This window comes from Trachypithecus francoisi, unplaced genomic scaffold (genome assembly GCF_009764315.1).
Source record: "Trachypithecus francoisi isolate TF-2019V2 unplaced genomic scaffold, Tfra_2.0 Lachesis_group19, whole genome shotgun sequence".
NCBI lineage: Eukaryota > Metazoa > Chordata > Mammalia > Primates > Cercopithecidae > Trachypithecus > Trachypithecus francoisi.
The window spans coordinates 48,017,752-48,034,608 of record NW_022681464.1 but is presented as its reverse complement, the minus strand read 5'-3'; the positions used below and the strand labels follow the sequence as shown (position 1 = coordinate 48,034,608).

Below are 16,857 nucleotides of genomic sequence, written 5' to 3'. Positions count from 1 at the left end.
AAAAATGACAGCTGTAACAGCCCCAAACTCCTCTTTCACACCTTAAGCAGGAACCTCAGGGGCCTCACACCCGAGCTCAGGTCCCCAGAAAGAGGCTTCTTGAGGGCTCATGCATAGGCATACGGTCCATCCTGTCTCAGAAGCCAAGGCAAAAAGAGAGATCTGACACCACAGAACTGACTGATTTATAATCCAGCTTTTGACAAGCGTACTGACGTGATAAGACAGAAAATAAACGCACCCACTCAGCAGACGGGCTTTTAGGAGGAGCAGAGAAATCCACACAGTGCTCTGATGCCCCTCGAGACACAAAGGCTTCACGAACACCCTCCTGTGAGTGCAGAAGGGATGAGCTGCCAGCCAGGCAAGCCAGGCACACCTCCCAGGCTGAAGGTGGAGTGGAAGCTCTTGGCCCTGTGGGTGTCCACAGCTCACCATGAGTGAAGCTGCTGTGAGGTCTTCATTCCACATGTGAAGCTCAGGCACGTCTTCCAAGAAAGATTGTCCAACTTCCATTGTACACAAAGAGCCCGGCACAGAGATGTCCTGGGACCTCTGGCACAGTGCCAGGCCTGTTCTCATCTCAGGTCCCAGCTTCTCCCACAACATCCTGCCCACCAGAGGGGCCCCAGAGATTGGTCAGCTGGTGTGAACTCAAGAAAAGCCAGGAAATGCATAAGAGCAGCCAATCAAACCACAGAATTAGAAGAAGGGCTGTGAAAGCCCTTCACACATCAGCAGTGGGGACCTTAAATTCTGTAAGATAAAGGATCTTTTCTGATTTTGATTAATCAACAAATAGCTAATAAGTTGTGGTTCAAGGCCTCCAGGACCTACAATTGCCTCACCCCAAATCCACACAGGGTTCACAGTCTTTGTGTCCACCAGAGCCAGGAACAATCCCAATGCTGAGTCACAGGTAAGATCAATGACCGAGATCACCCCCATAGGGCAGACTTGCATCACTGAAAGCCAGTATTAGTGGGGCATGGTGGTATGCGCCTGTAGTCCCAGCTACTCACGAGGCTGAGACAGGAGGATCACTCAAGCCCAGGTGGTCGAGGCCGCCGTAAGCCGTGACTCCATCACTGCACTCCAGCTTGGGCAACAGAACAAGACCCATCTCATAAATAAAGCCATCAGCCCAAGTGGCTAAAGGTCATTAGCATGAGTGTCCGTGTGAGTAGTCAAAACAGCAAGCATGTTATATGCTCAAGAGAAGCATGTGCATGTGGCCACTAGAGGACATGGGTTAGAACATCTGCTGGGAACAGCCCCCACCTCCATCAGCAGGACACACCTAAGCTCACTCACACAATGGAATACTAAGTCTCCATCAAAAATAAGGTCTACTGATACATACAACACAGATGGATCGTGCAGACATGACACTGAACTAGAGAAGACAGACAGTGCTCAACCTAATAATAAAAAACTGGTCTGGTGATAGAGACCTAATAGTGGTTACCTCGGGGATAGGTACTCACTAGAAGAGGGCATGAAGGAACCTTCCTGGATGCTGGAATGTTCCGCAGCTTGATCACCAAGCCGTACACTTAAGATGAGAGTACTTCACTGTAATACGTTCAATGAACCCAGCAGACACTGTCGTTGGGCTAAGGGGGTCTGGGACAGCTTCCTGAACAGGCAGTGATCTGAGACCTGAGGCAGGGAGGCAAGGCTGAACTTCCACTGTCAAGAGTAGGACAGGATCGGTTTGCTGGGAGGTCACAGAATGGGGGGGAGGGGCAGGGGGAGGTGGGAGGTGACAGACAAACTAGTAGTTTCACATGGGCCACGTGGGAGGGCCTCAGTGCCCAGGCTGAAAGCATCCTGCACTATGGTGGTTTTCAAACTTTTTAAGCAGCGAAAGCCTTCCCCCCCCCCACGTAAAATGCTACACATGTACCTCAAAACAAAGCAGATCTGCTCTGGCTGGGGCTGGGGAGTGGAGCCCTACCCTCTTAGACTCCTCTGCCACTGTCTGTGAAGCATGGGATGGGTGACTGATGTGAAGGGAGAATAAGGGAGAGGTGGGGCAGGGGCCAGGGTGCAGGAGAGCACGTCCTCAGACCCCAGGAACATGGGAGCAGCAGGGAGAAGAGGGGGTCAAAGGTACCTGATGACACAGCTATACCAGAAGTGCCTGGTCCAGCCACCCCATTCCCAGTGGGCTGGTCCTTGGAGCACCTGAGTGTGCCCAGGCAGCTCTGCAAGCAGAAGTGTGTAGGGCTGATGGTCTACGACAGGGGTACCCGGGGCCACACTGGAAGCAGAAGAATCATCTTGGGCCACACATAAAATGCACCAATGACCGGTCATGAGCCTAAAAAAAAAAATCTCATAAAGTTTTAGGAAAGTTTATGAATTTGTGTTGGGCCACATTATTCAAAGCCATCCTGGTCCACATGTGGCCCACAGGCCATGGATTGGACAAGCTTGGTCTACAAGGAAAGGGCACAAGCACCCCAGGAGCTGCGGAGCAACAGACGGGTTCCTGGTCTGTCTCTGAGCACCGAGAAACTCAGGAGGCGCCAGCAGCAACAGAAATAGCTGTGGGGGCTGTTCATTTCCAAAGTGCCTCACCTTCTCCCCCACCTGCAGCACTAGCGCCACTTACCTTCACAGCGACGGAGAGGGCAGGGCCACCAACGCCTCTCAGGGATGCCCTGGCAATAAGCCAACTGGCAAATCAATGTATCGATATATTTTAATTGCTAAAGAAAAGAAGCTTAACTGGTTCACAGTTCTGCAGACTGTACAAGAAGCATGGTGCCAGTATCTGCTTCTGGGGAGGGCTTCTGGCTGCTTCTACTCACAGTGGAAGGTGGAAGGAGAGCCGGCCTGTGCAGAGATCATGTGGCAAGAGAGGAGGCAATGGGGGAGGAGCCAGGCTCTTGTTAACAACCAGCTCTTGCTAGAACTCACAGAGCAAGAACTCACTCATTACCACGAGGATGGCACCAAGCCATTCATGAGGGATCCACCACCATGACCAGACATTTCCATTTAGGCTGTACCTCCAACATTGGGGACTAAATTTCAACATGAGGTTTGGATGGTCACATATCCAAGCTATAACATTCTCCCTGTCCCCCCAAATCTCATGTCCTTATTACACTGCAAAATATAATCATCTCTTCTCAATAGTCCCCAAAAGTCCTAACTTGCTCCAGCACCAACTCAAAAGTACAAGTAGTTGTCCCTTTCTCAAAAAGTAGTTATTTTCTAAATGTGCTTCACAGACCACTCCTGAACGGCAGCTTTCAGGAAAACCCACTTGTTTTTCATCTGAATTCGACCCAAGGGACACTGATTGTGTCCCTACTATAAACAAAGCACTGCTCTTCCCACCTCCAATGCTGCCCTCTTCCTTACACAGCACACCATCGAGAAACGTGGCTAGGGTTCTGAACTGGCCTCCAAAAACATGTGGGGAGGATTAAAGAACCCCAAATAAGGACAAGTGGGGACTGGACCCCACCTGCTTCTGGGAGCTATGGAGACCTAGAATCTCAAACCACCTCACACAGGCATCACTGTTGCCGATGCAGAGACTATCAGAGCAATTTCGGGGGAGACCCAGAACACTGACTGGTCTTGCTGGGTGGTGGGATGACTGGGCTGCACCGGAAACCTCCGATTTCAAGGAGATGTGAAGCTGTGGATTTGGTGATATTTGATTATCAAGACAAAGGACACTCCACCTCACCCAAATCTGTCCACTTACCTGACTGAACCTTCACTGGTGTTTTTAAGGCAGGGATGTTGTAAGTTTTACCCCAGCACAAGCCCTATGCCTGACACACAATAGTTGCTCAGTAAATGAGTAAACAAATGCATGGATGAGATCAGACTTTGAAAGAACAGCTACTGAATAGAGGACTTCCCTTGAGGCCATGCAGCAAGAACCTTTTACAGTGATGCAAGAAAATTAACACTTCTTCCCACAAAACATAAGACTAACCCTCCCAGCTGTTTCTTGCAAGCTCCAGATTCAGACAGCTGAGGGGGTCTCTCATCCTACGCATGGTGAGCTGGGAATGTGTGTACCCGTGTCCTACTTTGGATTTCACAGCATGTTGGATTCTGAGAGGGGCATGAGCCCTCTTCCAGCAGCCATGGACAACTGGTGGTTTCCATTCTAGACTCTGGAGCTAGACTGTCTGGGTCCCGGCCCCTCTTATGAGCTTTATGACCTTGGGCAGGTCAGTGAAGCGCCCTGTGAGTCAGTTTCCTCTTCATTTGTATGGTGGGTGTGATAAAGGAACCCACATTACAGGATGGTGATGGGCATTAGTGAACTATCCACAACTGCCACGTATTTAGAACAGTCCCTGACACATATATACACATATATTGTAGGGGCATTAGTAAATGTTATTAATACTTTGGAACACAACCTCTGCACAGCAGGCAACGTCCGGCCTGGGGGCCTCGGAGTAGGGCTGCAGGTACGTGCTGGGAAGAGGCTGGGGGCTACACAGCCTCCCATGGCTCCCCAGGGTCACGGCGCAGTAGAAATTTGCCCAGAGGAAGTGGATTTGACATGTAAGCAGCCAGGTGAACAAGTCTAACCACCTGGGAGGTTCTGCTGCTGTCGTGCCAGGCTCCCTTCTTGCTGCTTCTAAAGGTCATGGAGACCCCTTCATGGGAAAAGATCAGGATGCCTCTCCTCTTTGTACTAATTCTGGACATGACTCACAAACGCCAGAGCTTCTGAGACCTTGGATGGCTGCATCTCCCATTCCCTGATACTGCTTCACTTCCCTAAAATTAGGACCTTCTATCTGAAATGCCATGGGTCCTAGGAAAGCGCTCTACCCCCCGGCTAGCTGGAGTGCCCCCTGGAAGGCCATCAGAGAATTTTGCTTCTCACAGGCCACAGACCTACAAGAAATGGGCAGCCTCCCCGGGGGCAGTGACGCCATCAGTACCCCCCAGGCTGACTCCGCACTTGGGTCCCTGGTAAGTCTCCCTAAGATGTGACTTCCCAAATCAAGTCACCGAACCTGTTTAAGCACAGACATGCACAAATACAACAAAACTAAAGTCTTAAAAGGGCGTAGCTGACACACACAGGTGAGTCAAACCATGTCCAGGCAGTTCTCAACTGGCCCACAGGAGGCAAGTGTCAGCCACCCAATTGGGAGGCCTGGCCTCAGCTCCATCCCACCGGCTGTCGCACATCACACAGCTGGAAGGGCAAGTTCCTGCAGCACTATGGCAGCCAACGGCCTCAGCCAGCAATAAGATCGTGGGGACCAGAGGAGATATACTAACATAAAACACCGCCCGCCTGGCTGTCCCCAGCAGAACCTGGCCAGCCAGTGCGTCGGTCAGCCAACCAACAGGCTCCTCATATCCTTGTCATCCTGGAGGGCCCAAGTTTAATGTCTGGGGGCAAGGTCACAGCACTCTCAGAGCCAGTCACCCTCAGCACCATCTGCACTGATTGGAAACACTGTGAACAAGAAGCTCCCATATTTATTAACTCCCAAGAAAACTAACAGAGAAAAAGGATTCAGGACAAAACCAGGCAGTTAAAAATAAATATACAAATAGCCAATAAATATGAAATTTTTAACTCACTAATAACTTAAGAGATACAAATTAAAACAATGGGATACCACTTCATTTATCTAATTGGGAAAGAATGAGAAAATGTCCAGTGCTAGGAGGAGGAAAGAAGAAAGGGATGGGGAGAAAGGACAGATGAATGAATAGATATGAAACAGCATCTATAAATTGGTAAAATAAACTTTCCAGAAGAAAAGTAGAAATACGTACTCAAAGCCTTTAAAAGTACATACCTTTCCCAAGTAATGTCACTGCTAGGAATTTGTTCTAAAGATCAGTAAGAATTTTGCAGTGGTTTAATATAATCAATAACCTTTACATATTTTAAATGTGTATATTCTAAAGGCCGGGCACGGTGGCTCAAGCCTGTAATCCCAGCACTTTGGGAGGCCGAGACGGGCGGATCACGAGGTCAGGAGATCAAGACCATCCTGGCTAACACAGTGAAACCCCGTCTCTACTAAAAAATACAAAAAACTAGCCGGGCGAGGTGGCGGCGCCTGTAGTCCCAGCTACTCCGGAGGCTGAGGCAGGAGAATGGCGTGAACCCGGGAGGCGGAGCTTGCAGTGAGCTGAGATCCGGCCACTGCACTCCAGCCTGGGCGACAGAGCGAGACTCCGTCTCAAAAAAAAAAAAAAAAAAAAAAGTGTATATTCTATATATAATTTTATTTAAAGACTTAAAGATACTATTTACAGCACTGTTTACTATGGAAAAACTTGGGATTAACTTAAGATACTGGTTAGTCATGGTTTAGACAGGAGCAGGAATACGATGCAGTCATTTCTTTGTTTTCTAAAAATATTAATGACATGAAAAACATTTGCAGTACATGATAAGTTGGAGGCGGAAGCTGGCTACACCATGACATGCCTATTTGACCCAAATTCTGTAACACAAAACTGCATGCATCATACATGCACACAAAAGACCAGAAGGCCAGAGGCAACATTTAACAGTGGCTCACCTTTGGACAGGAGAGCCACCAATGGTGTTTGTCCTCCTTTGTGCTTGGCTGTGGTTTCTACATTTCCTACGATGACATGATGACACTGTTTGCTTAGAATCCAAAATAGCCCCAACATCATTTAATAAGGAAGCACAAATGGGATGAAAACCGTCTCCCTCAGATAATCAACACGACAGACAATCTGTGCCGAACATAACCGTGGCACCAGCATCATGACAAGTGCCAATAAGATGACCAGAAACACCAAGAAGGGGTCGGACGGAGAAAGCTTGGTCTGGCACAGGCATCCAGAATGACTTTGTAGAAGAGGGAGCTGTCTAAGAAGGTCCTCAGGATAGGGCAGATTCTCAGAAAAAGCATTTCAGGTAGGGGAAGCCACAAACTAGGGATACACAGGCCAAAGAAAGCATGGGCCGAGGCCCTGAGCAGTGGGCCATCTATGCTCGAGTCCGAAGGAACTCAGGGCTCTAGGCTGAGCACACTGCTGGGAGGGGATAAGCTGTGTTTCTCTGGATTTTTCAAGCTTATGCAGACAATATGGGAATGGACGAAATACTGATATAGTTAAACGCGTTGTAAGTTCATAGTGGCGCCGTGGTGCTTGCTGTCTTCTCCTCACATGAAACTTCATCTCCGTTTGCTGCCCCCTGTAAAACCCTTCCAATCCCAGCACTGGCTTTTCTGCTACATTCTAAGGTGGCCAAGGACTCTTGCTTTCCTCCACCTGAAACGCCCTAAACATCTGCATAGCGCCTCCCTCCCCACTGCAGCTCCTGTGGAAGGTGAGGCAAAAGTCAAAGCTAAGTGGAAAAAGGTGATCCCACAAACAGAACTAGGCAATCGCAAGTACATACTGCTGCTGGTCTGGTGAGGAACAGACGAATCTCTAGAATTAAGGTAAAAATGTTTGGAGAAGTATAAGGGGCTGCAAAACGGGGAAGAACCACCGGGTCAAAATCAAAGATCACATGCCCCCTTGCACACACACCAGGATCCTGTCCCTAAGCACCGGGGACTGACCATCTGTGGCAAATGGTTAATGGCAAAAATTCTGAGAGAACCTAAGGCAGTTTTCCAACCCAGTATCTTAAAATGCCAAATAATTCTGACCTGCAGTATTTAACTCAAAGTGCTCTTGTATTCAATGCATTTCATCTTGAGAGGTAAGCAGAAAAGGTATCATGCCCATTTTACAGATGACATAACTGATGCTCGGAAAAGGTAAATGACTTGCCCAAAGGCTCACAAATGCAGTAGGTGGCAGAACTGAGGCTGGACTTAGCTCCCCAGACGCCATTTTCCCCACAAACCAAACCATGGTGTTATGGTGCTACATTTAGGCTGCCATAAGGCTTTGCTGTATTTTGACAACAGCGTCTCCCTAGAGAGATAGACGCCATAGTAACAAACAGTAACCATAAAGGGGTAAGGGACCCTCTGGACAAGCAGTAAGTTCAGCCCCATCATGGTGGGGAGGGCACAACAGCAAGTCCAGTAAGGCCCAGGTCAGTGCGGCCCTTTCAAGTTCAACCAAAACTCTAGCTCTGCCACTCACCTCCAGACAAGCATCTGCTGCATCTGAACTTGAATCCATGCTTGGGGTGTGAGGCAGCACCCCTTCTTTGCCAAGAGGAGTCAGCAGAGACAGGCAGGCTGACACCCCAGGGAAGGCAGAGGCAGCCTCTATAGTGCCAGCAGCCCAGGACTGCAGGATGAGGCCTGGTGAGGGCGTGTCCTCCAGACCTACCCTGGGCCTTGTTGAGGCCTCTGATTTTCTGGAGCTGTGTGTGTGAGGAGGCAGCCACCCTCTGCAGAGGGCCAATGAGCACAGAACTGAATCTTTAACGTTCATGTTAACCAGTCAGTCCTCCCTGGTTAAACAGCTGCTGTGAAGGGGAGCAGGAAGGATCCTAGGATGAAAGGGCGAAACTGTTCTGCACCTTGATTGAGTTGGTGGTCACACAACCGTACAGACCTAGGCATACACGAATGAGTGTGTTACGCTGCTGAGACCCGATAAGGTCCAGGATAGGACAGTGTGCTAGTCACACGAGGTGTCACCATCAGGGAGGCTGAGCAAAGGCTGAGAGGCTGAGAATATAGACCTCTCTCACAGTTACTTGTGAATGTACAATAACATCAAAATAAAAAGTTAAATAAGATTACATACCACACGTGCTTATTGGCTACTGTACTAGATAGTGCAGCTCCAGACAGCCGTGTTCCCACTGAGCTAAAGAAACCTGCCACCCATGCTTGTGGGCTCTTCCCTTCACCTAACCCACAGCTGGCACACTTGATTTGGGGGAGTTGGGGGCACTTCTGTGCTCCAGAGAAGATGGGTGTGGGGCCGAGGTCATGGGGCAAGGGTAAGGACAGGATCTTATGATAAATGAGGGATTCGTTAAAAGACCATGTACCCCTAAGTAGAGAAGGATCCTGCAAATCACTGTAGCAGGCTGGAGAGGTGGCCACGCCGTTGCTGGGACAACCCCCTTAATCCTCTGCAGACACCCTGGAAATCCTACACCAAACGTCAGAGCAGCACAGGGAGAGAAGGCTGTTAGACTTGCCTCCCCAGAGACCGGGGAGGGAACACCCACCCTGCGCCCAAGATAGGCACAGAGTTGCGGGTGCGGGCTCCCACTCCGCCGTTAGGAGCCTTTCCTACAACTCTGAAAACCGGGGTGCGAAGAAAGGGCGAAAGGGCCGCTCAACTTCCAGAGAATAGCCAGCAAAAGACTAGAGGGACCCCCTCCCGCAGGACCCCGAACCACTGCAGCTCCTCCTCAGCCTGCGGGGTCCACCAAGGAGACCCTCACAAACAGCATCTGTGGCGAAGGAACCGCCCCCGCAAAGGGCAGAAGCGCCAGATCCTATCAGCCAATTACCCAGACGCGCATCGCGACCTGCAAGTTCAGGCACGCTCCGCCCGGGCGCAGGCAGCGGGAGGGGCCGGGCACGCCCGTGGGGGTGGTCTGGGTATGGGTCTGATCCGGGGGCGCGCTCGGGAGGGGTCTGGGTCTGAGCCGGGGGCGCGCCCGGGGGAGTGGGCTGGGTCTAGGGCGGGGGCGCGTCCGGAGGTTGGGGAGTCTGGGGTGGGGGCGGGGTGGGGTGTCTGGCCCGGGGACGCGCCCGGGGAGGCGTGGTCTGGGTCTGGGCAGGGGGAGAGCCCGGTGCGTGCCCTGGGTCTGCGCCGGGGAGCGCGCCTGGTGCCTGGATGTTCGGTACCGAGCGGGTGCGGGACGCCCGGCTCGGAGCCGGCGGCAAGTCTCCTCCTGGCCGGTAACAAGCGTCCTTTGCAGCCTTGAAGGCGCCTTGGCCAGGGCCATCCCACGGTCCGGGCCCCCAGAGCCCCTCCACGGCCCCGAATCCGAGCAGCCCCTGGCCCTCAATTCGCCCCGGAAAGGCCGCCCTCCCCTCCAATGTGTGGCGCGCCCCGATCGCCTCTCGCTCGTGGAACAAAAGAGCAGCTCCCGCGGAGCGGGTCCAGAGTCTGCACGGACTGTCCGATGGCCCTCGGCCCTCTGAGCGCCGCGGCTGCCGGGCTTTGTGTCCGCGCGGGGGGCGGGAAGGACGGCCGGGGTCCCCAGTGCGCGTCCCGCGGAGCGGCGCGCGGCGCCCGAACTCGAAAGTTGTCGCCGGCGCCTGTCGCCTCCACGCCGCCCCAGTTCCCCTCCGCGGGGCGCCCCATTGATTAGCCAAGAGACAGGGCGCAGGGCCGCCGGGGCGAGCGGGGGGCTTACCTTGCTCTTGACTTCCACCGCGCTGCAGTCGTAGAATCGCAAGGTCTGTGACTTGTGAAAACTCCGGTTCATGGTTTCGGCCCCGGTCAGCCTCGTCGTCGCCCTTGCTCCTCAGGGGCCGCAGAAAGACTCCCGGGGGCGGCGCCCCCAGGCCCCGGCCCCAGCCCCGGCCCGGCCCGCGCTCGCTTGGCCGCCGGGCTGCTACCGGTGCTGCGGGCCCGAGCTGGGCTGGCCGCGCGCCTCGGGGACTCCAGGGGCCGCGCGCGGGAGGAGCGCGGGGGACGCCGGCGCGCGCCGCCCCACCTCCCCGCGCCCGCGCCCGCGCCCCGCCCCCCGAGCCCCGGAGGACCCGCCCATGTCCCCGCCCACATCCCCGCCCCGCGCTTCGGAGGACCAGCCACGCCACACCCCCACGCTGCAGCTCCGCGGCGGATCGCCAGTGGGTGCGCGCTATCTTCTCCACAATCCCAGAGCCTGGGGAAAGGAGCGTCGCAACTAGCCAGGGCGTCTCGTTTTGATGGCCTCCACGGAGCAACCTAGGATAGGGGCTGATTTTTGCCGTTGTTTTTTGGGTGCTATGCAAGAGAAGAATGCTAAGAGAACCACTAGAGACCTGATCCCAAAAGGCATCACCTGTCAGTACTAATTGTCAAGTTGTTGATGGCTTGGGAGAAGGGTTTTATGAAATAGGCTTAGAGCAGCCTGGCCAATACTGTGAAACCCCATCTCTACTAAAAATACAAAATTAGCCGGGTGTGGTGGTGGGTGCCTGTAATCCCAGCTACTGGGGAGGCTGAGACAGGAGAATCACTTGAACTCGGGAGGCGGAGGCTGCAGTGAGCCCAGATCGCTCACTGCACTCCAGCCTGGGAGACAGAGCGAGACTCCGTCTCAAAAAATAAAAAATAAAAATAAAGGCTTAGAGGGCTTTATCAGATAGCCTATCTTTAGGGAGAGGATCAGAAGCACTTGTAGACCTGCCTGATCCGAAAGGAGACTTTTTCTAAGGCAGCTAGAAAAAGAGAACCTGTTAAGACAAAGAATCAATTACTAGCGGCATCAATGAATACCAATCAAGAGGCCTCTGAAACAGGGGCTTGCTGACACCAAAGAAACAGTCCTTGCCCTTGAGGAATTTGTGATGAAGTTCAGAAGACAAGACAGTTTTAAAAAAATCATTGTAAAGTATACTATGAATTGTTGTAATTTACAAGCTATATAATTATAAATCTCACCATACATTCATTGCAAAAGAAACCTGCAGAATGCAAAGAAGTGAAAAAACCTGTAAAAGTTACCTGTAGTCATGCTACTCAGCAATCAACTGTATTAACCTCTGGTGTATTTTATTTTCACTTATTTTTCTGCACATATATTTGTATATTTTATAAAATTGTAACTATGCTGTTTATCTAGTTTTACAACTTGCTCCTTTCGCCTTATGCTATATAATGAACTTTGTTTCCCTCTAAAAACAGGATCTTGCTATGTCACCCATGCTGGAGTGTGCAATGCCACAATCACAGCTCACTGCAGCCTCAAACTTCTTGGCTCAAGCAATCCCTCCACCTCAGCCTCTTGAGTAGCTGGGACCACGGGTTTGTGCCACCACACAGACTAATTTTATTTTTGTTTTTGTAAAGACAGGGGTCTCTCTATGTTGTCCAGGCTTGTCTCAAACTCCTGGCCTCAAGCAATTCTCCCTACTCTGCCTCTCAGATGTGAGTCACTACACTTGGCCAGAACAGTTTTATTAAATGTTCTTAGAGAAGATGTTTTCTAAAAGGTGCTTACATGAATATAGGCATAATTTATAATCATTTCATTATTGTTGGGTATTTAAGATGTTTCCAATGTTTAGCTTTTATATCATACTGTGTTTTTAAAATTTGCTTATATTTGATGTTTTAAATTGACTTCTAAAATTAGAACTACTAGGCCACAAAGTACACACCTCTAAAGCCTTTAATACAAATTACTTCCATAGAAATCTGATTTTCCTTTAGTTTTGCTAAGTTTTACCCTGTTGCATGCTGGGACTTAGTGCCAGGGAGAACCATTACAAAGGCACTGAGTTATAATTACTGCCCTTTAGAGAAATGCTAGGCTGACCAGAGGACCGGATATGTAAACAGAGTTCCAAAACAAGGCACGTGTGCAGTAAATAAGCAAGCAAAGAAAAAATGCCAAGAGACGTACACTTGGCAAGCAGACGGCGGGCAGAGGTGCTGACATTCTTTCAAAGGAAATTTCCTAAACTGAATGCAAGTCTTTGGACTTGAGAAAAGTCACAGGCTCAGTGCTGACTGCACGTTGCCCACTACAGTGGGCAACATTGTTTTGTGGTTAGAAGAGGCTCAGTAATATCCGGAGGGAGAAACTCCAACGGACACATTTTAAGAAATGGAGGGAAAAAGGACTATGTGGAGGAATGAGCAGCATTATAGGCAATGAAGGTGGGGGTGGGGTCCACCCAGCAAGCTGGGGGCTTTGGAGTGGGAAGACACCTTTTAAAGGAAGGCTGGAAGGCTACAGAATTTCAAGTAGCCCTAGACTTGGCTTCTGGACCGGGTTGATGACAGTGAGATCATTTCGTCAATGCCTCTGGCTCAGAGTGTGGTGTAAGGCCCAAAATCTGCAACACCTGGCGTTTGTTAGCAACACCCCACCCCAGACCCACTGAATCAGAATCTGTGCTTAAACAAGATCCCCAGGTGATTTATGTCCGCACTGAAGTGTGAGAGGTGCTGCTTCTTTATCTTAATCATCTATTGCTCCACAGTTCTTGATTGGCACGATCTTCAGGCAAAAGCAGGAGAAAAGGGTGGGAAAGCTTGCGGTTGCATGTGGAGCCTGAGTTTCCAGCTGAGACTTGAACTGGATTCGCTAGGGCTTTGAGCTCTTAGTTGAGTCGGGTATAGACAAAAAAAAAAAATTATCTGAGCCTTCAGCTGGAAAGGCTTTTACACAGTACAGCAGCCAGATTGGAAAAAACAAAAGCCCTCTCCTACCAGACACAGTGGCTCACACCTGTAATCCCAACACATTGGGAGGCTGAGGCTGGAGGATTGCTTGAGGCCAGGAGTTTGAGACTAGCCTAGGCAACATGGTGAAACCCTGTCTCTCCAAAAAATAAAAAAATTAGCTGGCCAAGCTGGGAGAATCGTTTGAGCCCAGAAGGTTGAGGCTGCAGTGGGCTATGATTGTGCTACTGCACTCCAGCCTGGGTGACAGAGAGAGACCCCATCTACACAAAAAGAAGGAAGGGAGGGAGGAAAAGGAAAAGAAGAAAGAGAGAGAAAGAAAACAAAAGGAGAGAGAGAGAGAAAGAGAAAAGACTCCACAGATCCTGGCCTGATAGCCTGCCTTTTCACACAACCAGGGGGCCATGGGAGCCTCTAAGGGGCTGACTGGTTTCGGACAGAAAATGAGAGAGAAAATAGGAATGGGTAGGGGTTAAATCTTCCTCAAATCACGGCTTCTAAGAACTCATCTAATAACTGAGCCATCAGGAGCAAAAAGCAAGCATGTTGTGGACCCAGTAAAATGTGTTCCTTGACCGGGCGCAGTGGCTCACGCCTGTAATCCTAGCACTTTGGAAGGCCAAGAGGGGCAGATTGTTTGAGCCCAGGAGTTTGAGACTGGGGAGGCTGAGGTGGGAGGATTACTTGAGACTGGAAGGTCGAGTGTGTGGTGAACTGTGATTATGCCACTGCACCCCAGGGCATAGCAGAGCGAGACCCTGTTGAAGAAAAAAATGAGTGCAGGCTCTTTTATGATTGAACATTTGTTACTGATACATATGTCCTAAGAAAACATTCTCTAAGATAATTCTGTTGGGTAATAGGAAAGCATCACTGTAACATTTGAAGCAGCAGACTATTGCATTTGCAATGCATTCTAATATATTTTCGGATGAGGCAGGAGAAGAACTGATACTTGATTGAAATAAGGAAATGCAGAGTAGTTATGCCTCATCATCACCTGATTCTCATCTAAAGGCATCCCTTCTTTTTACCCTTTACTCTTCCCCTGCTCAAAGAGGCCTCTTCTGCCTTTTTTTCTTTTTCATTTTTTGAGATGGAGTTTCATTCTTGTTGCCCAGGCTAGGGTGCAATGGTGCGATCTTGGCCCACTGCAACCTCCGCCTTCCGAGTTCAAGCGATTCTCCTGCCTCAGCCTCCCAAATAGCTAGGACTATAGGCATGCGCCACCATGCCAGGCTAATTTTGTATTTTTAGTAGAGACAGGGTTTCACCATGTTGTCCAGGCTGATCTCAAACCCCTGACCTCAGGTGATCCACTCACCTCGGCCTCCCAAAGTGCTGGGATTACAGGTGTGGGCCACCGTGCCTGGTCTCTTCTGCCTCTTTGATGCAGTAATATCTTAACTCTCAATGGAAGCTTCATGCCCAAACTGACTTTCCAGTAGCTCTTTCAGCAGATGGCACTGTGAGCCAGCACAGAATGAATTCCCTGCATTCCAGAGCCATATGGATGTCATTGCTCGCATCTGCCCACATCCTACAAAGTGACCCTGGTTGCATCCCCTAGATTGGTGCAAAGGGCTCCCTCCTCAACCAGCTTGCAGTGTGACCTGCATGTCCATCCCCAGGTGAAAGACAAAAGGCAGGAAACCTTACCCAGCTGTCTCTGACTTTGCATTAAAACTCTGGGACGCTTTTTCAAAATACAAATAAAAGCACCTAGAACATGAAGCACAGTCTTTGTTCCAACTATTACACTAAGCATGGATTAGAGTCTCAGGATCTGTTTTAAAAAGAGTCAATCCATAAAGTTTTTCACTGACTTGGTGAATATATCAGAATGTGATTTTATGGCAGAAAAGCGTGGTCAGTTTTCAGCCACACAGCATCCATTCATCAGCATGATTCATCTCCTGGTGCACACATTTCAGAGGTTCGAAGTAGTTGCAGATCCTGCTGCATTTCCTACGAGAAGAAACTGCATGTTTTTCCTTTTGTTTATTTCAACATGGTTTCTTGGTGGCCCAGTTTATGTTCATCTCCGAGATAATGTCTCTGATTCATCAAATTCTGCCATGGTGCTGGCCTGTGCTGGGCCCTGGCAATACAAACATGAAGGAAGTACTCATGTCTTCTAGCCTTGGGGTCCTAGCCAAAGCAAGAATCCCGAAGCCAGGCATGAAGAGTTCATTCACTCTAAAAGGATATGCATCAACTCCTTATTCTTAGATCTGTGGGGAAATCATCCCAGAATATGCTGCTTGATCACTCAAGTTGTAAAACCAACAGCATCACACAGAAGGCAGTGAACAAGCAACTTCCTGGAGCCATCCTTAGCCCCAAAGGAAGACAAGTGTTTGGATTCAGACAGTACCCAGCTTGATATGTAGTCTCCTCTGTCCTCAATACGTGCCTCATTTAATTGTTCTAGAGCATCCCACAAAAACTCCAAATAATGCTACCCAGCCCAAGGACAAACTGGGAAACCCTCTGGCCTCCCTCAGATGACCTTGATCCAGTCTCTCAGTCTCCTGGTTCACGTCCCAGTCTCTGTACCTCTGCATGTCCTTCTGATATCTTCTGGTTGTTGATCTGGATTTCCCAATTTTACTGCCAAGAGTAACTGCCTGGACTTTCACTCCCTGCTAAACACTAACATCCCTGTGACCTCCAGGGGTGAGAAAGTCCTAGAATTCCAGGTCCTCTTCTTCTCTTTCTGCCTACACATATCCACAGATTCTCAGACATGGTCTCAAGCAGTCTTTGGGTCACTGGTCACCGAGGCTCGATGTGTGCAATGCAGACGGAGCTCATCGCTTCTGACCTTGCTCCTCTCTCCCCAAGCTTCTCGGGAAGCGTCTGTCTCCACCTTCATAAACATCATCGCTTAGTCACCTACACCAGGAAAGGTCGTTCTGGACTGTCTTCCTGCTGGACTGCCTGTCTCCCAGTCCCACCTCAGGCAGCCCAAGGGTCACCCAGTCCCTTGGGTGGACCCTCTCTTCCAGGGATGTGTCAGGGCTGCTGGTCCCCTGTGGTCTGTGAAGCCCAGCACTTGCCTGTTCCTGTCTGCAGCCTGGCCCCAATCCTTCCAGTGACCCGTGAGCCTTTCTGTGTGTGGTCATCTCAAGGGCCTGTCTTTGAGCAGGCAGCTACTTTGGCTGGACCTCTGGTCCCCTTTTCTGCCTAGCTAACTCCTCGTCCTCCGGCAGGCCTGGGGCTTCCATCCAAGGACTGCTCCTCTCTGTGTGCCTCTAGCATTGCATTCTCATGCTGGCGGGGGCAGGGGGGACTTGGCTTCCTTTTTGTCTTCTCCACCGGACGGGAACTTGAGGACAGAGGTTTAGCATTTAATCTCTATATCCCTGACTTTTCTTTTTAAGGGATATTCATCCAGGTTTCTTACACTGATTTCTGAAAGGTACCACTGAATTGCCTTCAAAAACATTGTTCTAAGCTGTACTCCCACTAGCAGGAATGGGGGAACCCAGGCACCCCTCCTTGATGTGACTGATAGCCCCACTTGGGTGGGGTGGGGATGGGGATGGAGATAGGGGAGTCTCTATGGGCGTG

The 16,857-nt window shown here is 50.4% G+C and overlaps 1 protein-coding gene across 1 annotated transcript in view; it reads right to left on the bottom strand.

Annotated features, from left to right (window-relative positions):
* The window catches only part of PARD6G (par-6 family cell polarity regulator gamma), a 94,786-nt gene extending 84,198 nt beyond the window's left edge, over window positions 1–10,588 (bottom strand). Inside the window, 1 exon segment of the mRNA XM_033178445.1 lies at window positions 10,298–10,588. Within this exon segment, the coding sequence (XP_033034336.1) occupies window positions 10,298–10,369 (72 nt within the window). The 5' untranslated portion in view covers window positions 10,370–10,588.
* Between the last annotated feature and the right edge of the window lie 6,269 nt (window positions 10,589–16,857).